The following is a 22227-nucleotide window of genomic DNA, read 5'->3' as shown; positions in this document are numbered from 1 at the left end:
TGCTGCTGCTGGTCTTCAGCTGTAGGTTTGTGGCAAGTTGTCAACTCCAGATAGTCCAGGATGAACATCGTGATCATCACCATGCTGCATACCTGAAACACATTGCATAAAAGACTAAGTTTGTTGGGTTTTTTGGATTTTTTTTTTTTTTTTACATATAAAAAGATCATGAAATGGTACCATTTTGTTTCTGATTGTTTTCAGAAGCTGAAATACAAACACACACACACCTGCCCCACCCCCCACCCCAAACCCCAGCCAGCAAGCCACGACCCCTTGGGCTGTGATGGTCAGACACAGTACCCACGTGACTGACTCTCTCACTCATACACACTGATCAGTGACTGATGAAGCCACTTACCACAGCTAACACATTCAAAAAACACACAATGCAGTCATATTCATTGTTACAACAAACAGAAAGCAAATAATAAACTGACGAACCTCGTAAACACCCACCTGCATCTTGAATCAGCTGAGCTTGTCTGTCTTCAGTTTCGTCAAGCAACTCCACCTCCCACCCCTCTCCACTGTCAACATCAGCGTCTTTGGCATCAACTTCACACAGTTCTGTCTCATTCAGTCCACAATCTTCATCTCCACTGTTTGCATCGTGAAAGAATTCTTTCAATACAAGTGCAAGTGTTGGGGTTTGTCTGCGTTCAGCCATGGCTTTGCAAACACAACTTGAGCTTCGTAAAAATTGCAAAACTTTCGCCATAAATATGACAATCCAATGAATAATGTTAACTTATGGAACTCAGGAGATTAAGAGCTCTCAGGGGAATGGTTAGCAGACTGTATTTTCTGTTATGCGGGACTCGAAACATAGAACGTTGTAACATGACGTACGGCGCACGTCAATACAGCATTGGTGAGCGACATTTCATGACGTATGCCGTATGTCAATAGCGCAGTCAAGAGGTTAAAAGTGTTCTAGTTGGCAGACAGTGCTGGGGAGGGGGTGAGAACAGTTTAGATTTTCACCTGCAGGCAATAGTTGATCCCCTTCATTGATCAACGCCTGTGTGATTTTCAAAAACCACGCTTCTCAAGTGATTGATGCAACGCACATTGTTCCACTTCCATCATCAGACCCACCCTGCCCTGAATAAGGGGATTAGTTGTCTTTGAGGTCAATTCTGGGTCAGCCGCAGAGCTATTCTTGGCTTCCTGTCTGCTCTCCCACTCCTTTTATTGCAACATCAAGTTCTACAGCTACCTCCCTTCACCATCTGACAAGATTTTGTAACCATAAGCACTAACTGCATCATCTTCAATAACTTTTAACACTTGTGCAGTATCTTGTGTGTCAAAATCACTAAGGGTGTTTGCAACACACTGCAAGTCACCAGAGCCAGATTGACATTCATTGTCACCCCCGAAAATGGAGTATGGTTGCCTACATGGCGGGGTAAAAACGGTCATGCACATAAAAGCCCACTCGTGTACATGCAGGTGAACGTGGGAGTTGCAGCCCACGAACGCAGAAGAAGAAGACATTCATTGTCTGCCATCTTGAAATTTTCTAAGAGGGGCAATGTCAATAATCCAGTTACTACCACACAGAGTGTATCTGGCCATTGCTCCTCATAGTTAATAAACGCAAAAATATCGAGCTTTCTGACTGGTGGCTTTGGTACATATCAACTTTAAAATAATAATCGACGGTTGACTGCCGAAACCTAGTATCTTTGTTTTTCATACTTCCGCAGGAAACACTTTTGAAAGTTTCGAACACTTGTCATGATGCTGGAAATCAAGTTTTCCTTTTTAAAAAATGTACAACACTGCAGACACATACCCCCGCACATGACAACTACGGTATCTAAAACATCTTTCTTCTTTGTTTAAATAAATAAATTTGAACCTTGGTGAAGATACAGCATTTTGGACAGCCATATGTGCCCAAATAGCGCAGCAGAGAAAAGACACAGTGAGATAATTGGTTTGTGCGGTTGCATGACCAAGCAGAAAATGAGAAAGTGTGGCTGCCGAAACCTGGTATCTTGACCTGCTGTTGCGAAGCTAGTGCTTGTACTGGTATTTTGGGCAGCAGAAAACGCGTATCTGTATTTACTGTCTTTCTGCTGTGATAAAATGCTTTTGTTTAAGTCTCACAGAAGCAAGTATTTTTAAATACACGATTTCGGCTGATAAAAGTATTAGCTCTTCTTGAATTCTGAAGCTGTATAAAGTAACTCATCAAAGTAACTAGTTTCTGCGGTCACAAAATAATGCTATTTATCCAGTGAACAGTCTGTTAATTCAGTGAAATGAGAGAGAGGGAGAGAGAGGGAGGGAGGAGACAGACAAACACACATGAACAGACACATACAAACATGCACACACATACAAACAATTGAAAAAAATACTCCGTAACGTACTGGCCATGATCCATTTAGCAACCAGACCTCCCCCTCACCCCCCTCACTTGTTCTGCATGTTTGTCCACCCCTCTCCCCCCCCCCATTCACTTGTTCTGCATGTTTGTCCACCCCTCTCCCCCCTTCACTTGTTCTGCATGTTTGTCCACCCCTCTCCCCCCTTCACTTGTTCTGCATGTTTGTCCACCCCTCTCCCCCCTTCACTTGTTCTGCATGTTTGTCCACCCCTCTCCCACCTCACTTGTTCTGCATGTTTGTCCACCCCTCTCCCCCCTTCACTTGTTCTGCATGTTTGTCCACCCCTCTCCCCCCTTCACTTGTTCTGCATGTTTGTCCACCCCTCTCCCCCCTTCACTTGTTCTGCATGTTTATCCACCCCTCTGCCCCTTCACTTGTTCTGCATGTCTGTCCACCCCTCTCCCCCCTTCGCTTGTTCTGCATGTTTGTCCACCCCTCTCCCCCCTTCACTTGTTCTGCATGTTTGTCCACCCCACTCCCCCCTTCACTTGTTCTGCATGTTTGTCCACCCCTCTCCCCCCTTCGCTTGTTCTGCATGTTTGTCCACCCCTCTCCCCCATTCACTTGTTCTGCATGTTTGTCCACCCCTCTCCCCCCTTCACTTGTTCTGCATGTTTGTCCACCCCTCTCCCCCCTTCACTTGTTCTGCAAGTTTGTCCACCCCTCTCCCCCCCTTCACTTGTTCTGCATGTTTGTCCACCCCTCTCCCACCTCACTTGTTCTGCATGTTTGTCCACCCCTCTGCCCCTTCACTTGTTCTGCATGTTTGTCCACCCCTCTGCCCCTTCACTTGTTCTGCATGTTTGTCCACCCCACTCCCCCCTTCACTTGTTCTGCATGTTTGTCCACACCTCTCCCACCTCATTTGTTCTGCATGTTTGTCCACCCCTCTCCCCCCTTCACTTGTTCTGCATGTTTGTCCACCCCTCTCCCACCTCACTTGTTCTGCATGTTTGTCCACCCCTCCCCCCCATTCACTTGTTCTGCATGTTTGTCCACCCCTCTCCCACCCATTCACTTGTTCTGCATGTTTGTCCACCCCTCTCCCCCCCACTCACTTGTTCTGCATGTTTGTCCACCCCTCTCCCCCCCACTCACTTGTTCTGCATGTTTGTCCACCCCTCTCTACCCCCTTCACTTGTTCTGCATGTTTGTCCACCCCTCTCCCCCCCTCACTTGTTCTGCATGTTCGTCCACCCTCTTCCACCCCCAGTCCCCCCTTCACTAGTTCACCCCTCTTCCAACCCCCTCACTTGTTCAGTAAGTCAGTCCATTCCCCCACCCACTCACTTGTTCTGTAAGTTTTCGTTGTCCTGCTGCAGCTGGAAGAGCTCGGAGTGGGAGGCCTTCTCACTGGCCAGCAGCCCATTGATCTGCAGCCTCAGCTCCTGCTCTGTGTTGCGGCTGCTCTGCAGGTCCGCCTTCAGCTTTTTCACATCGGATTCTAACCTGGAGAAAAAAAGAAAAGAAAAAAAGACAGCAGTCAGTCATCACCCATTAGATTAAAATGATGAGTGCCCAATGGCAGCCGTCAGTTAGCTCTACCCAGGTGGCTAGGCAGCCTGTTGTGAAAATGACCCCATGTTTATAAAGCGCTTTGAGTTTGGTCACTGACTGAGGATAGGCGGTATGTAAGTATCAATATCATCATTAAAAGGTCTGACTTCAGCCTCTTCATGTCAGACTCTAACCTGAGAAAAAAACAAAACAAAAAACCCCCCAAAAAAACAGGAGCAGCGGTCATTCATCACTATTAGGATAAAAGGTCCAATTTCAACTTCTTCAATTTGACTCTAACCTGGAAAACAAGAGAGGCAAGGCCTTCAAGACTCACTTGTGATAAATTAAGTCCCCTAGCATTAATTACAGAGTAATTTCCCTTTTTTACTATCTGCACCAAAACGTTTGCAAAATAAATTAAAATTCCATGCTTAGCAAAAGAAGTTCCTGTTTGAACAAAAAATGATAATAATGACTCCTCTTGTTGTTGTGTCAGAATAAGAGGTCAAAGTGCCACATTTAGAGAATACAAAAAATATAACAGTAAATGCAGTTTGCATATAATTAGGCTTCTTTTTTTAAAAATTTTTTGTGTCCATCCCAGAGGTGCAATATTGTTTTAAACAAGATGACTGGAAAGAACTGAATTTTTCCTATTTTTATGCCAAATTTGGTGTCAACTGACAAAGTATTTGCAGAGAAAATGTCAATGTTAAAGTTTACCACGGACACACACACACACGGACACACACACACAGACAACCGAACACCGGGTTAAGACATAGACTCACTTTGTTTACACAAGTGAGTCAAAAAAAAACGGATGAAGCAAGTCATTCATCACCATTAGGTTAAAAGGTCCACCTTCAACTTCTTCACGTCTGACTCGAACCTGGAAAAAAACAAAATGGAGGCAGTGGTCAGTCATCACCATTACATTAACTCAGTACTGCCAGTTAACTCCCTTGACTTTCCCCAAAGACAACCCACTTGCATAGGTAAGAGATAAAATCGCTTAAAAAAAAAATGTTAGAATATATGAACTGAAAACTTCAAAGACTGTTCAGTAACATAATAAGTCTAATTCTGTTGTCTGCCTTGTGACTGAGACAAAACTGGGTCAGAAGCCATTGCTGACACGCACTGTTCACATGAATCAGTCACTGCGAAAATAACTCTCCTGATCACGAGCGCAGCAACAAAAACACTGCATCTATTGGTCGCAGTGAAGAGTGGAAAGGTCAGTTAAGATATTATTAGCATATAAATTCTTTATAATGTCATTATGGAAAATAGGTGCCACTCCAAAAACTCAAAACTATCCTAGGCCTCGATTGGGTCCCTTCGTCTGAAACGGTTGTAAACAGTAGGGCACCGATCAAGGCCCTTTATCCAGAGTGAGTTAAAAGATCCCCTAGCCTTTTATGGCTATAGGGGGCAGTGAAGACATACCCACTGTGTCCAGGGCCAAATCCTCTCCTTTCACCATTTTTGTCTTCCCCAATCGAGGTCAGGCACCCTCACTGATTCACACCTGGGTGGAGTGAGGAAAATTGGAGCAAAATGCCTTTCCCAATAACACAACACCATCTGAAATGGGGCCTCAATCCATGTCGGGCCTGATCATTGGTAGCCGATTAAGCCATGGCACCTCCCTTTTGCCGAAGGACCTCTCCAACACCATTATGACATTTAAATAAGGTGATTTCTAGCTGCTGATTGCGCATAGGAGTGTGACTATATATTCATATTCATTGATTAGGGCAATAAGAGAGACAGAGAGAGAAACAGAGAGAGAGAGATTCAGATTCATACGATTTATTCATTAATAAGCATAGGCCCCTAATGAACATACATACTGTCAAACAAAATGAAAATAACTTACCCACCATGTATCAATGCACACAATTACAGAAACACTGGAGACAGAGACTGAGAGAGAGAGAGATACAGAGAGAGAGAGAGAGAGGCATAAGTTGAAGCATGTAATGAGTCTGAGGGTTCAAAAATAAATGTGAGCATGCATTTATGTGCCTACGCTTATGTGCATGTGTCAGTGTATATGCATGTGTGTCTGCGTGTGAGCACATTGCCTCATGGGTGGTATTTTTGTGTACAGTATAGTATGCCTGCATTTTTCTTTTTTACAAAAAAAAAAAAAAAGGAGTTTCCCAACCCAGCATATGTATATAGACCTCAACTTAAATTTCTTACTCTGGAAACAATTTCGTATTTCATCACCAAAAAGAGAAGTTCTGACAACCATGCAAAGTGTCTGAGAAAGCAGTTATCAGCATTTTTTTTCTGTAGAGCTCTCACTTACTGGCTGGTGAAGGAACCCATCTTGACACACAGAAATAACTGACCCACTGACCCATCTTAACACCGAATGGGAGCAAAGTTCAAGGGAAAGTGCTCTTTATAGGTATCAAAGACCAAGTAACAATCACCACTTTGTTTTCTGTGGCTTCAGTCAGCTGCCTTCGATTAAGACCAGTTTATGTGGTGAGAACATTGCTATGAAAACATTCAATACATATTCATACCCTTTGATCATTTATTTATTTGTGCATCCTCACCCTTTCATGCTTTTCCCAGGCATGGTTTCAGACAGATATGTGATGTGCAGCCTTACATCTGTTACATTCAGTAAGGTCACTTACAAAGTCTTTTTTCAAATCTACAGAATATGCGCAAACACGTGTACACACACACGTACACATATACAAGTGTAGAACTGAGCATATGCATGCAGCCAAACACATGCTCTCTGCATCTTCAGAAGTCCTCGTTGTGTTCACCTCATTCATGCATTGATAAGAACACATATTTTAAATCAGACAGAGGTTCAGGAGGTTCCACACGCAGAACAATAAAACAAGTAAAGACCGGAGTCCCAAAATGAGTCCCAGCATCTAACATACTGTTGGTCTGTACTTTCTCTCTTACTATGATGACCACTACTCCAGTTGCCAAGGCAAAAAGGTTAGTGTTGCAGACAGACGACTGGGAGGACATGGGATTAAGCCCCATCAGTGGTGGGGTTTTTTTTGGCCTTTGGCGGGCTTCTACCCAGAGCTAAGTGAGTGTGTCTGTGTGTGTACCCGAGTGCATGAGAGAGAGAAAGAGGGAGGGAGGGAGGGAGAGAGAGAGAGAGAGAGAGAGAGAGAGAGAGAGAGAGAGAGAGAGAGAGGGAGGGAGGGAGGGAGGGAGGGAGAGAGAGAGAGAGAGAGAGAGAGAGAGATTGAAACAAGGAAAAAAGGAGCAATAAGCCTCAGTCTCTTCATCATCATAATATGATAACGATCTAAATCATAAAAGTTTTCTTCCTCACTGTCTGCATTTTTCATAATTTCCTAATATGTTTAAAGGGATCATGAGTCCAAGACCATCATGACAAAGAAAACTGGTTTTCGTGTAGAAGACAGTTTCATTTTTTGTGAAAAAAGATTTCTTAAGAATAGTGTGTCTCAGTGAACTGGAAAAAAGGAAAAGAAAAAAATCACATTTAGGAACCTTGCCTAAGCTCAATGACATTCGTCAATGTTTTCCACCTGCTGAAATACGCACAAATTTTTGATGAAATGCCTCCATTAATTTAACTCTTTCACCGCCATTGGTGACTTTAGTTGACTAGACATCAAAAGGTCATGTTGACAAGACCATTTTTCACATTCTAACAAAGCTCAACAGCTGCAACCAGTTTCCTGCCAATAAAACAATGACTAAACTTTGCCCCCTGACTGAGTTTCAAGTGAACAAGTCCATTGTGTTGTTCTGACATGAATCGAAGCCTGTGACTAAGAGCATCATTCCTAAAATGTTTGGTGCTGTGGAGCGTTTTTCACACAGAAACTTGGCAGTGAAAGAGTTAACGGAGATAAGCGTAACAAAGGGCTTAAAAAGCTCTGTTATTTTAACAGACAAGGCAGTCAAGGGGTTAAACCCAAATCTGATTGCTGAGGCTGATGAGTTGTGGGCGCCTTATCCATGTCTGAAAATAACAGTTTTACCACCACCACTCAAAGCACACATGTGACAACACACTCAATGTCTGACAACATCCTTAGTTGATCACGATCAATCCACTCCACCAAGCTGAACAACAACAACTCTGTCTTGCCATAATATACCACATGAAAATGACACATCTCTTCTGAAGAAACACATGTTTTCAGACTTTTCTAAAGACACAGAAATTCATAATGCTCTGATGGTTCTAGTACCTATTAAGATCTTGTGCCAGCACCATGGCTTCAGACTAGGTCAAGAAGTATTCTGCAATTTCATAAACTGTGCTTCATGTGGACAAATTAACCTGGTTTTAAATATTCTCTTTAACCAGTTTCACTCCCTCTGATGTTCTCTGAAGTACAATGAAAACTGAGGATTATTTGAACCCCTGGATTAAATTTGAAGGCCATTCTTCTAGTATATAACTGTCAAATGTAACAGTTATATGATGCTATGACTCATGGCTATGACCAGAGCGATGGGTTTATGTGAACGTCAGGTATCTGCTCTTTTGCTTTTCACCCTAAAGCAGATGTGTAATGTGTGCAGATCCGAAACTGAAACTATAAGAGTTATATTCAATTGTTTGAAAATCACACACACACACACATACACACACACACAAAGTGTTAAAGTCCAGAAAAACAAAATAAAAGGAAACTGCAGTCACAAAAAAAAAAAAAAAAAAAAAAAAAAGAGATCACTTAAACATTGCTCTTCAAAGCTAAATCTTCCCCACATTTTTACTGACCCGAACTTTGTGCACCAGATAAACTCACCTACTAATATGCTCATCTTTGTTGTTTGTGAAGCTGGCTGAGGCTGGCAGCTGCTCTTTCCAATAGTTCTTTCCTTTCTTGGCACTGTTGTCTTTACTACTGTTCACCTGTTTGCTGCTCACAGTTTTTGTCACCGACGACGATGATGACGACGACGATGCTGCTGCTGCTACTGCTGCTGACCCTGACCCCGACGCTGACCCCGTTGAAGGCGATGGAGACGCACCACTATTACTCACAGGCACAGCTGCCCCATTTGTCGCTTTGAACGCTTTGGTTGGCTGCTCCCCCGAAAAACTGTCTGTGCTCTCATCAAACTGATTGACGTTGGGTTGCTTCTTCGGCAAGCTTTTTTCTATGTATTCTAACTCATCGTCTTCGTTCATGTCTGTGTTTTTCGCAGGGAGGGAGGAGGAGGAGGAGGAGGGTGGGGGAGATGACGATGACTTCTTTGTCTCCTTCTCCTTCTCCTCCTCCCCACCCTTGGCTGCCTTTTTGCCTGGCACGCCGTTCGAGATCACCTCCTCTTCCGATTTGGGCGGTAAAGCTGAAACAAGCACGTTGACAGCGTTAGGTTACAAACATTGGCAAAACTGATATAAAAAGGCACAAAACACAAAGCACATGCACCCATTCATTCAGTAACCATGCACACATACACATATACACAATCAGGTCACAACACACACATGCGTACACACACACACACAATCTAGTCGCCACACACACACACACGCATTCACAATTCAGTCACCACAAACACACACATTCTTTAACCCTTTCTGGCAACCAAGGTAACCTTGCCAAACAAGGGAATGGCAATGAACAACCTCAACAAATAACTAAGTAAAATACATACATAACACTGAGCACCACCAGAACACATGTATACACATGCATACGTAACTACCAGTGCCACCATTACTATCTGCTGCAGTACTAGATATCCCAATCATATCCATCCCCTGTGATGTTAGACCACCAAAACACAAGAAAAGTGGACCAGTCGGTCACACAACAATGTGAGATAATCATCTGTTTCTCCCGCTGACTCTTGGTGATGCTCTTAAACTTTAATTAACCAGGATTTTCATGACTGTCATGACCAAACCAATCGTCTTATCACATTTTATGCTTTGAATATATGGGCATGTACCCTTATATAATAGCGAGCAATGTGTGCACACTGAAGCATATGTATGTGTTGGGTGTGTGTGTACACATGCTTGTGTATGTACCATAATTGTCAAAATCTATGCATGAGCAAAGAAATGTGCAACATAAAAACAGTGCAATTAATTGCTGATCACATCCTACAGTACTGGAGAGAAAAGGAAACAAATCTATAAGGCTTTTACAAAAATTGTGAGATAATAATTTTTAAAAAACCCAAAAACAGAATGGTATTTCAGTTATTTGACACATAAGACAGGCTTTCCCTCTCTCTCACTATTGCACCCATCACACTTACACTCCAACACACACCATACAACGAACTGACCTTTTGGTTTATCTGAATACTGCATCTCTGGCGGCAATGCTTGTTGTAATATCTGCATGTAAAATTCATTTTCTTTCTGCACTACTTTCTGGCGTCTCTGAAACACAAATGTACTGAGGTTAACAAACACAGATCAATTTGTTTGGTTTAGAAAGGCATCTAAAAACAGGAATACAAAGCAAAAAAAAACAAAAAACAAAAAAACACACCAAAAACAAAAAACATTAAGATATTAAGTGTAACAAGGGGTATTGTGTGTTGTCTAAATGGCCACACTCATACAAATCACATACTCCTGCATGGATTCAGATCCAGAGAACTCAAGAAGGAAGTGATGAAAGAACTTGTGATGTGAAATACAGAACTACAACCAATCCTCCCTAACCCTGTCCACACAGCCCTGTGTTTAGCACTCAACCCTCGACACCAGCAGGCCTTTTATTATCATTGTTTTCTTTACTTGTGTTCAACTTCTATGTATTGAAAAAAAAGCAAAAAAAAAAAAAAAAGCAGTTGAGCTTATTCCACAACTCTCTTGAATTAAAAATTCTTTTCTTTTATTATGTGTCACTGTTCATCAAAATGGGAATACCTTTAAAGATTACAATGACTACAAATTAGGTTATTCACAATTTATGATGAAAAGGTGCTATCTTGAAGAACGGTGGGCAAAAGGAAATCTTTCCTATAAATGCTGTCCATCTGAAAAAGTAACAATTCAAAAATCAACAAATGCTTAGGAAATTCCAGGCATAATATCATCACTGATGCTAGAAAGATTCGCTAGAAAAAGTTATCGATTTCAAAAAGTGAACTGATGGTATATCTAATCAACAAAGAGGGAAAATTATAACTGACCTTCCAGATGATCAATCTGGTCCAAAAATAGTATTTTAAAAACTTTGAGAAAAAAAAAGAAAACATTACAGGCAAAATAATGGGCAAAAAACAACAAAAAATCCCACACCCTATGTGTAGAGCACAGGTTCAACGCCCTTCCGGCAAGTACAAAATGAATAAACATCTAAGTTGCTGTAAACATTGTCCACAAAGTTCTGTCAGCTCCAAACTCCTGATAGTGCACAGCTCTAATTCTGTTCACTTTTTTGACAACAACTCACCCTTCCACCAATGGCACCATGCAAAAAGAAACAACTTGTTATCAGGGAAACAACCCATGCATTTTTTTTCATCTGCTCTCAAATGATTCTCTCCCCTCTCTCACACTGCCCAGCAACTTGCACAAAAGTAACAAATTGACTGGGTCACATGAATGATTGAGATAATAGCTAGGGAGGGAAAAGAGTAAGGAAAGGGGGAGAACATGGGAAAGACACAGCTTAGGGAAAGAAAAGGGCGAGTGGGGAAACATGACAAACACTGTGGCCTTTACCCACATGTGATCAAGCGAGAATCATTGTTTTCATGGTTTCCAATGTCTGAAAGGTGTGTGTATCACAAACTGCAGTTTCAACAGGAGTGTGGGCAGAAGAGTGAAGCACTCAGTGTGCTGACTTTCACCCTTAAAGGAGGAAGTGGCAAGGGAGTGTATGGTTCAAACCCAAGGAATACATGATAGGTTGATGTTTCAACATTTATACATGATAGGTTGATGTTTCAACATTTAGGTATCTCCCAGGTCAACCTGTGAGCAGGACTTCCAGCGTCTTAAACCTTTCTGTGAATAGATGTATGAAGAATAACAACATGTGTGCTAAAGATAATCAAATCCAAGCTTGTGTTCAATGGATTATGGAGACAAAGAATGAATGTAGAAACGTACCCAGCATGCACCACAACTAAAAAAATTTTTTTTTTAAACGGTTGCCTAAATGGTGGGATAAAAACTGTCATGCCATGTATTGTTTGTACTACTTTTTGAAATTCAGACTGGTAATCCTAAGGGCAGCACATCACCACAGAGACACCGTTTTCTTTCTTTTTTTATATGCATGTTTGCTTGCAAGTGTACATATTTTTCAGACCATCCAAGTGGATTTTCTACAGAATTTGTCAGGGACAAGTCTCTTGTTGATATAGGTTCTTTTACTCTATGCACGACCTCAACTCACTGTCTGGTCTGAGAGACCAGCATCCAGACCACCAAATCAAAGTCTGATGGTGGGGGCAATAAAAATCCTGGTTCATGTAGAATTGAACTGTTGTACACTCGCGACCAAGTTGGGCACTCTATCAGTAAGCCACTGCTCCACCATGCAGGAGTAAGTGAACGTGTGAGATTCAATTCATGGAGCAGATGAAGAAAAAGAATCATCAATGTCTAGCTGGGCTCCAAGTTTACTATATTCTGAGAAAAATCATTTGAATTTTTTACTGTTACAACTGAACTCTGAAGCATTTTGGAAAAAACAAGAATCACATCAATATTTGTTATGAAGATGCAACTGCTTTCTACTAATCTTTCTGTTGTAGCATCAAGCTTATGACTAAAACTTCACACAGTGTGACATAAAAAATTTAAAAAAAAGAGATAAGAAAAATGCTGATACATACCAACCGCAGTCTGTAGGATATGTAGCTTTTGAATCCGAAGCCTAATGTGACCACAGGATAACCAATACTGAAACACACACACAATTACACCTTGCTATATGTAAACCCCATCAGTCAACCCAAAAATATATATATAATATATATATAAACACTTTGTACAGAAACCAAGAGCTGTAAACTGAGTCTGTTACTTTAATGTTTAACAAGCAAGTTCCAGTTGATTAAAAACCCTAGTTTTAACATCTATAAGCAACAAACATACTGACAATGCTGGAAAAGTTATTCATCAAAGTCCCTTTTCTTTTATTTTCACATGTGGAACATTATATCAAGGTGTCTTAAAATGGTGGCTTCATAAAACTGATTTTGCAAATAAAAACACAAAATTAATTATTGTTGGTGATGACTTTGCGATCAAAGATTTTCTGCACATGTATAAATGTTATATATCCTGATCAGCTGTTACTTTTTTTGTAGGAATGCAGAACTCACTGTGCATATGACAATGCATACCCTATCCAACAACAATCCTGAAATGGAGTGGTGTGGAGTGATGGTGATAAAAGGTAACGCGTCCTCCTAGGAAGCTAGAGAATCAAGCGCACTGGTTCAAATCATGGCGCAGTCGCCAATATTTTCTCCCCCCCCACTAGACTTTGAGTGGTGGTCTGAATGCCAGTCATTTGGATGAGACAATAAACTGAGGTTCCATGTGCAGGATGCACTTAGTGCACATAAAAGAACCCATGGCAACAAAAGGGTTGTTCCTGGCAAAATTCTGTGGAAAAATCCACTTCGATAGGAAAAACAAATAACAGTGCACACAAGAAAAAATACAAAAAACAAGAGAGGCAAGGCCTTCAAGACTCACTTGTGATACACTTAAAAAAAAAATCCAAGCTTTTTATGTATTGAGTATAATTTCAAAATGTAATGTTTGAGATGAGAAAGATCAGTTTAAAGCAAATTAACTCCCCTAGCATTAATTACAGAGTAATTTCCCTTTTTTACTATCTGCACCAAAACGTTTGCAAAATAAATCAAACTTCCATGCTTAGCAAAAGAAGTTCCTGTTTCAACAAAAAATGATAATAATGACTGCTCTTGTTGTTGGGTCAGAATATCAGATCAAAGTGCCAAGTTTAGAGAATACAAAAAATATAAATATAACAGTAAATGCAGTTTGCATATAATTAGGCTTCTGTTTTTTTTTGTGCCCATCCCAGAGGTGCAATATTGTTTTAAACAAGATGACTGGAAAGAACTGAATTTTTCCTATTTTTATGCCTAATTTGGTGTCAACTGACAAAGTATTTGCAGAGAAAATGTCAATGTTAAAGTTTACCACGGACACACAGACAGACACACACACACACACACAGACAACCGAACACCGGGTTAAAACATAGACTCACTTTGTTTACACAAGTGAGTCAAAAATGGATGGCGCTCTCAGCGTAGCAACGCACTCTCCCTGGGGAGAACAGCCTGAATTTCACACAGAGAAATCTGTTGTGACAAAAAACAACAACAACAAAAAGAGAGATATACAATACAAATGACCCCCCAAAAAATATGTTTGGAGCTAGCTAGAATTTTTTCTTATCTGGAAACAGATATATCATAGAACATGCATCCCTGGCATTTTGCAATTCCCCTGGAAGACGATAAACTGGTCATGTTCACTAATATTGATCAGGCATGGGAAGTGCTTAGAAAAAAAAACAACCGAACCAACCTCTAAAAACTATGGTATCCTGGTGGCATGCTCCCCTCAGAGAAAATGTTTTTTCAAAGTATGGAAATCTGTGCAATCTAGGACAATCCTGAAGTTATTTTCTAGTTGAAAAAGATTACTGATATAATACATAATTTACATTCAATAAATTGTGATTGGGTATATTTGATGCTAACAACAACTCAAGGTGACTTCTCTCAGTCTACCTCTCCACTGTGTGTCACTGTGCCACATCCGTTTGCAAGAAATGCCTCTTCATTTCCTGCTTTGTGCATTAATGCTGTGAAACAAAAATGTGGATGCACAGCTCAAGTGTCAACAAACACCACTGGAATGACACCATAGAAGTGCAGGGCCTCCTGATGGGTGTGGCCTCAGGGCAACCTCACACTTACTGCTGCTTCTGGGACTATGGACCAAATCAATAAGTTTGGGTGCGGCTATGTATTGGGGACATGGGATCAGCAGTGTGAAAGAAATGCCATTTAAACTGTGCAAAAACTGGACCAGTGAAAAAATGAATAAATAAAAAAGGCCACATGGAAGGGCTAACAATATACAAATGGATGCTTTCCAAATTCTGTAGTTCATTGGTGAAAGTAAAAAGTGGGTCAATCGCACAGTGATCTTCCTAGCCCAGGATGTGAGTTAAGCAGACTGTCAGGAATGCACAAGATGCTGCCTGTAGTATTCTAACTGCAATGCTTTTTATGTATATTTTCTTCTTCTTTTTTTCTCTCTATATACAGCACTAGACAGGTGTTGTTCCCTCTGGGTATGGCCAAGTTAATATTAGGCACATGAGACCCATGATAAAATGCTCTTAAGCACAGCTGACTATGTAGCACTGTGAATCATGCATACATATCTACAATGTAACAGCTGGTTAGGACACATCACACTTACACGCAACAGCATATTCATCAACTGCCTAACAACAAAGTCATCTGCTAACATGGCCATAACACATCAGGTGGGCAATTAGCCTGCTCAGTTCAGTGGCTGAATATTTGATAACAGCTGAATTTTGTACTGTGCTCACCAGTGTGCTGCAAACGGTCGACAGAGGTCTAAATAATACGGCAAGTTTCTCAGCTCTCTCATCCGGACTGACGCTTCTATGTAGACAAACAGCAGCCACAGTGATACTGTAGGAAGGCATATGCCTCGCTCTGAAAAAACAACAACAACAACAAAACGTTATCATTTATATTAAAATGTTATCATTTATATTTCATAAAATAAAAAACAAACAAAAAACGTTTACATACAGAATAGACAAACAAAAGCCATAATGATGAAGCAGGAAGAAATATTCATCGCTCCACACACACACACACACACAAACACAAAGTGCAATGTGATAACTGCCTGAAAGAGTTTCGAACATGCGTGCATGCACGCACACACATACACAAAGTGCAATAAGTGCATATTACATGTAATAGGAAATATACCTCAGACTGAACATATTTGACTATCTTTTTAGTTCAAATCATGCACAATAATTCAAGGAATAATATGAGGAAGAAAACATGTAGAAGTATTTAAAAATAAATCAAAATTTTTTTTTAAAGCCACAAGGGGAAAACAGACAAATGAGAATGCATATTTGCATGTGCATGTGCATGCGCATGTGCGTATGTGTGTGTGTGTGTGTGCGTGTGTGTGTATGCGTGCGCATGTGCACATGTGCATGAAAATGAGACAGACAGACAGGAAAAGTGAAGAAGGCAGACAGAATGCTAAAAAAAAAAAAAAAGAAAAAAAAAGACTGCATTAAACAACCAAGACAAATGACCTTCACAGAAAACTTTTTTTTTTTTTTTTAACACTGAAAAAAAGAAGAGACAAATGTACCTGTATGCCAGACATACTGCACCCAGACGTATGTGCTTGCAGCAAAGAAGAGCCACTGGACAGGTATGAACAGGTAGCACACGACGTCAGACGTTATGGCAATGCACACGAAGAACACAGAGAAAGCCTGAAAAAAAAAAAAAAAAAAAATAATAATAAAAACTGAAAAACTACACACTATAACAAATTATCTGTTTATTTATCTACAATTAGGAAATCTAAAAATCTACAGCTTCTTCTTCTTCGTTCATGAGCTGCCACTCCCACGCTCACTTGTATTTATATAAAGACAAGTAGGCTTTTATGTGTATGACTTTTTATCCCCACCATATAAAATCTTACAGCTCACAGATATAATTATATTTTCATTCCATACATTTTCCATTCTAAATTATAGAAACAGGTCTCTTTTTTATCCCTTTCTTTATGCATCTGCACAAGTGAAAATTTCAAGAGTAATTATTCATTGTCTAAAAGATTTTTTACAAAATTTTTGGCATCTAGTGACATGTGTCTATAAATATGTATATGCACTGTGAGTATGAGTATGAAATTATACATCTGAATATGTGTTCTCTTGTACATGAATGCTATATACCACTGTCAGAGCGTGTATCATTGTATGTGCTTGTTCATGCATGTCAGATAATCATTTGTTGATGCTACATTAACACACATATGCGCGCACAGGCATGCGCACACACGTGCACGCATGGAAACACCAATAAACCAAGAACAGGAAAGAAGTTTTGAAATCCTATATTTCAAGCATATTCAAATACTTTTGTCCTGAGACACCTGAATACCAAACGCCTACAGGAAAATGTTACCATATTTGTCAATTGTCAATACAAGATACCATCTGGGTTTATGTGAAGGTTTGAGGTCTGCTCCTTTTTTGTTTTGTTTTTTAAACCAGATAGCAGACACGGTGCACGCATAGCATAAATGGATCAGTCCACATGCATTGATACCCTGAAAACAAATGAAAAACAGAAACTGAGTTCAATGCAGGAGTTTCAATTAACAGGAGATGATAATAATATAATAAGATCAATATATATATATATAACTATTCTAAGAAAAAAAAGAAGATGATTTTCACCTATTAAAACACACACACACACACACACACACACACACACACACACTCACACACACACACATCTCAACTGTCAGGGGGGAAAATAATGTTTCTAAAATAAGAGAATAGTTAAAGGACTAAAGGAGGCATCATTCAGTATTAGGTCTGTACGTTATTGAGCTGTATTCTCTCCCTATGCTCTAACAATGGCAATCTCAACAGAAAAGAAACAAATTATAAACAAACCAAAAAAGACATGAAAAGGATAATGCTGGCATACACACTTGTTATAACAACTAAAAAATAAAAACAAAAATAATAATAAAGGCAAAACTCTCAGTGGGTAAGAACGAGAGGAGAAACAGAAAGACACACAGAAAGACAGAAGTGCATACAGACATGGTGTTATTTCTGGAGTAAGCTGTGTGAGCACACGCCAGCAACAGGTCTGATACAGCGATAGAAGGTCCCAAGGGATCCACAATTTCAAGGCATGCAGACCAGAGGAGATGCAGTTTATCATGAAATACAGATACGGTGGGAAAGATAAGAGCAGTATCAGGCCCTGAAAATGTGGTGACAGAGGAGATGGGTACTTCAGTAACAGAACCAAGGAATGCTGAGAAGTAATGCAGTTCCCAGAAGAAAAAAAAAGAAAAAGAGACAAATCAGCCAGAGACTGTGTACAGTTGTGCAGTTTCAGCATGCAAACATGACCCCCCCTCCAATTTCTCCTCCTCACCCACTTCTCTCTCTCTCTCTCTCTCCCCTCTCTCTGTTCACTAAACACACACTAAACAACTACAAACATTGTGCATAAAAAACTACAACAACAAAAAAACAACAACAAAAAACAGGACAGTTCTGGGGGCTTCTGAATTAATATTCCACAACTGATGCTTCTCCATATCTCCTCATGTGTGATAAAATGGAAAATAAAGGCTGCAGCACAGTTCCTTCCCCTATCATTTCCTTTTAAACTTTTCTTTTCATAAAACATTGAAAGAAAGTTGGGAGTACGGGAAGTCAAACATAACAAAGCTTAAAATAAAGACAAACAAAAGTAATGCAGGAAAAAAAGGCAAGTAAAATAACAGAACCAAACAAAACAGAAAGAAAACAAAAGCAAATGAGCTGGCTGTAAAGGCTGTAAGATGGAGTGCACAGCTCAATTAACTGGTGAGGATTACTGCAACAGACTTTTGCAGAAGATTACTTCTTTTTTTTTCTTTTTTTCTTTTTTTTCAGTTTGTTAGAGTCAAGGCACATTTATCTTTTCATCTTCTACAAAGGAAACCAGTTTTTCTGAACTCACCAGTCCTTGATACTTGAAGGAGTCATAAACGCTGCGCAGCAGCAACCAAAAGGGCCACAGATACTCAAAGCGGAATTCCAGAATGAAGTCTGCCATCAGCACCAGTGCCCACACCAACAGGAAACGCAGGTACAGAAAAGTGCTGAAACAAAACAAGCATAACTCATAACTGTACAATTACAATAATGACACATTTCTACAGTGCATGTTTCTGGTTAAATTTTACACTTTGAATGTTTCACAAGCAAATTTCTCATGAATCAATGCTGAGAAACATGACTGAATGATAAATTCACACACACACACACACACACACACACACACACACACACACACACTGACACTGACACACACACTAACACAAACAAAGAGCTCAGTCTGATATTGACCATTACTAAAAGGACAACAATAAAAACATTTATTAGCGAGTTATTTCAATCTTATATTGAAAATATATATCAAAATCATAAGAAAATATATATGACTGATTAGTGACTGAGTAAAAAGCAGCTTGTGCACATTCAATACATAATCTGAAGATCATTTCATATTGGATACAACAAATCAATTTTTATGGCTGAACTCACTGCCATATTGGTTTCATTAGATTTCATCATTAATATATATGAGATACTCTTAACATTGTTTTCTTTGTTGATTCTAAGTCAGTGCTTCTGGTGCTACAATCTTTGAAACAACAAACAAGATCTGAAATCACTGTAATCAGCCACTTAATGCTCTAGGTTTGCGTGGCAACATCCTTCCATATAAACAGGAACATAACATCACTCATGTGTAGATGAAAAACTAATAATTTTTAAACCAAAAATACTGGAAATACATATGGATTTATGAACAAAATATCATCCCTGAACATATCCTTACCTGTGATGTTATAAAGCAATATGAAATCCCAGTACTTTCAAAACATTCTGTTCAAAACATCTTAAAATCACCAACATATCATTTCTTTGTCTCCTCACCAAATAGTCCAATAACTGAATAAGTGATTACTCAGAGTCTGGACTTTTGTCTTGCTTTTAATTAAAATTTAAGAATGGCAAAATATTAAAGCATGAACTGACTAAGAAATGATCATACACACACATATATCATACGGGGAGTGGGGGGTGGGGGGTGTTAAATGTCACTCACAGTGAACAGATGTAAAATTGAACACACACACACACACACACATACACACACAGAGTAACAAACACGACTGCATGAACATGTTCATGCACATGAGCACACCAACACACACTGAGGCACACCAAACACACTATCTCACCACACATACCTACATATCAAAAGCATATGCACACCCATGCTTACTTGTAACAGAATGCACATACCATACTTATTTAGTTATTAATATTACATCATTTGTATCAATCAGAAAAATGTAAATTTTTGCACAGATGGCACAGTATAGTTCATTAGATTAACTGTTTACACACACAAACACACACGCATGTGTACACACACACACACTTGTGTGTGTGTGTGTGTGTGTGTGTGTGTGTGTGTGTGTGTGTGTGTGTGTGTGTGTGTGTGTGTGTGTGTGTGTGTGTGTGTGTGTGTGTCTGTGTGTGTGGAGAGAGACAGACAGAGACAGAGAGAGTGACACTGAGCTGAAATTAAACAAGTATATAAAAAACAAGAGAGGCAAGGCCTTCAAGACTCACTTGTGATAAATTAAGTCCCCTAGCATTAATTACAGAGTAATTTCCCTTTTTTTACTAGCTGCACCAAAACGTTTGCAAAATAAATTAAAATTCCATGCTTAGCAAAAGAAGTTCCTGTTTGAACAAAAAATGACAATAATGACTCCTCTTGTTGTTGTGTCAGAATAAGAGGTCAAAGTGCCAAGTTTAGAGAATACAAAAAATATAAATATAACAGTAAATGCAGTTTGCATATACTTAGTCTTCTTTTTTTAATTTTTTTGTGCCCATCCCAGAGGTGCAATATTGTTTTAAACAAGATGACTGGAAAGAACCGAATTTTTCCAATTTGTATGCTAAATTTGGTGTCAACTGACAAAGTATTTGCAGAGAAAATGTCAATGTTAAAGTTTACCACGGACACACAGACACACGGACACACACACACACACACAGACAACCGAACACCAGGGTTAAAACATAGACTCACTTTGTTTACACAAGTGAGTCAAAAATGAAAATTCCACTTTTGACAAAAGTGGGGGTGGGGGTGCATGTATGGGTGCATGCATGCATTTTAATTAGTTTCTGTCGTGTGTGTATGCATGCATGAGAGAATATATTATGGATGAGTATGCAGCTCCCTGTATGTGTGGTGTGGTGTGTATCTCTGCATGTGCGGTGTGTGTGTGTGTGTGTGTGTGTGTGTGTGTGTGTGTGTGTGTGTGTGTGAATGCACAACTGTGCTTATAATATAAGACTATAATCTATAGTATAATAAAATGTAGTTAAGTTTAAGAGTAAATGAATTATGAATGTTTAACTTCAGTTCAAGTTGAGAAAATGAGTGTGTGTGTGTGTGTGTGTGTGTGTGTGTGTGTGTGTGTGCGTGTGTGTGCATGTGTGTGTGAATGCACAACTGTGCTTATAAGACTATAATCTATAGTATAATAAAATGTAGGTAAGTTTAAGAGTAAATGAATTATGAATGTTTAACTTCAGTTCAAGTTGAGAAAATGAGTGAGTTTGCAAAGGTCTAAGCAAGACAGATCATCTAAAAAACAAAACAAGAATTTTCAATTATCTTTCAACTTCAACTTCCACAAGATGAAAATAAAAACAACTGGTCATTTAAGTTTTACATGCGCTATTAGTTTTCTCTCTAAAGATTTTCCCCAGAGCTTAAAAATAGAAGGAAAAAAAGTTTCCTGTTTCGAAAAGCACTGCTTCTTCAACTAACTTCTTTTCCTGTCAGTTTCATGATTTTGCTTCCTGGTCCAGTGAATCTCATACAGTGGCAGTGTATATCATACTTATCATTCAATCAGAGAGAAAAAATTTAAGTGGTTTTTCTTGCAAAAATAATGCAGTTTATTTTCTCAAGAAATTAAAAAACAGGTAACTTATGGAGAGATTTGCTTTCGGACGTTATATATAAAAAGAAAGAGAAGAAGAGAAGAAAAAGAAAAGAAATGTGAAACAATTTTGTGATTACTGCATTTCATTTATGAGGCACATCTGGAAGAGAGTGCAAGCTTTCTCTAAAACTAACTGCTCATCCACATTCAGTTAAGGTTTAAGCAATAACATTAAAGTTCAGGGCTCCCTCTTGTTTGCTGAAGAGGGTTGCTTTATCTCCTATCTTTTTTGCTCATGCCTCAAATGTCTTTCTTATAGGGAGTCCAGAAAATTAAAGTTTTTTTTTGTTTTTTTTTTTTTCCTGATCCTTACTAATTTCTTTCTTTTAAAGAGTCAAGAAAATTTAAGCAATACTTTATACCATACTGTTTATTCACCAATCTCTTCGTGAACTGTTCAGAACTTGACTTTGACTTACAGTGCATAATTAT

General features: G+C 39.4%; 1 protein-coding gene across 1 annotated transcript in view; it reads right to left on the bottom strand.

Annotated features, from left to right (window-relative positions):
- LOC143298021 (macoilin-like) overlaps positions 1 to 22227 on the bottom strand; it is a 30754-nt gene that overhangs the window by 7313 nt on the left and 1214 nt on the right. The window contains exons 2-8 of the mRNA XM_076610682.1: positions 18711 to 18852; positions 16312 to 16438; positions 15494 to 15623; positions 12714 to 12780; positions 10200 to 10296; positions 8699 to 9245; positions 3696 to 3854 (exon numbers count right to left, since the gene is read on the bottom strand). Of these exons, the coding sequence (XP_076466797.1) occupies positions 3696 to 3854; positions 8699 to 9245; positions 10200 to 10296; positions 12714 to 12780; positions 15494 to 15623; positions 16312 to 16438; positions 18711 to 18852 (1269 nt within the window). The remainder of the gene's footprint in view (positions 1 to 3695; positions 3855 to 8698; positions 9246 to 10199; positions 10297 to 12713; positions 12781 to 15493; positions 15624 to 16311; positions 16439 to 18710; positions 18853 to 22227) is intronic.

Source organism: Babylonia areolata, chromosome 23, assembly GCF_041734735.1.
Source record: "Babylonia areolata isolate BAREFJ2019XMU chromosome 23, ASM4173473v1, whole genome shotgun sequence".
Taxonomy (NCBI): domain Eukaryota; kingdom Metazoa; phylum Mollusca; class Gastropoda; order Neogastropoda; family Buccinidae; genus Babylonia; species Babylonia areolata.
Note: the sequence above shows the minus strand (reverse complement) of the source record. Positions and strands in the feature narration are given on the sequence as shown.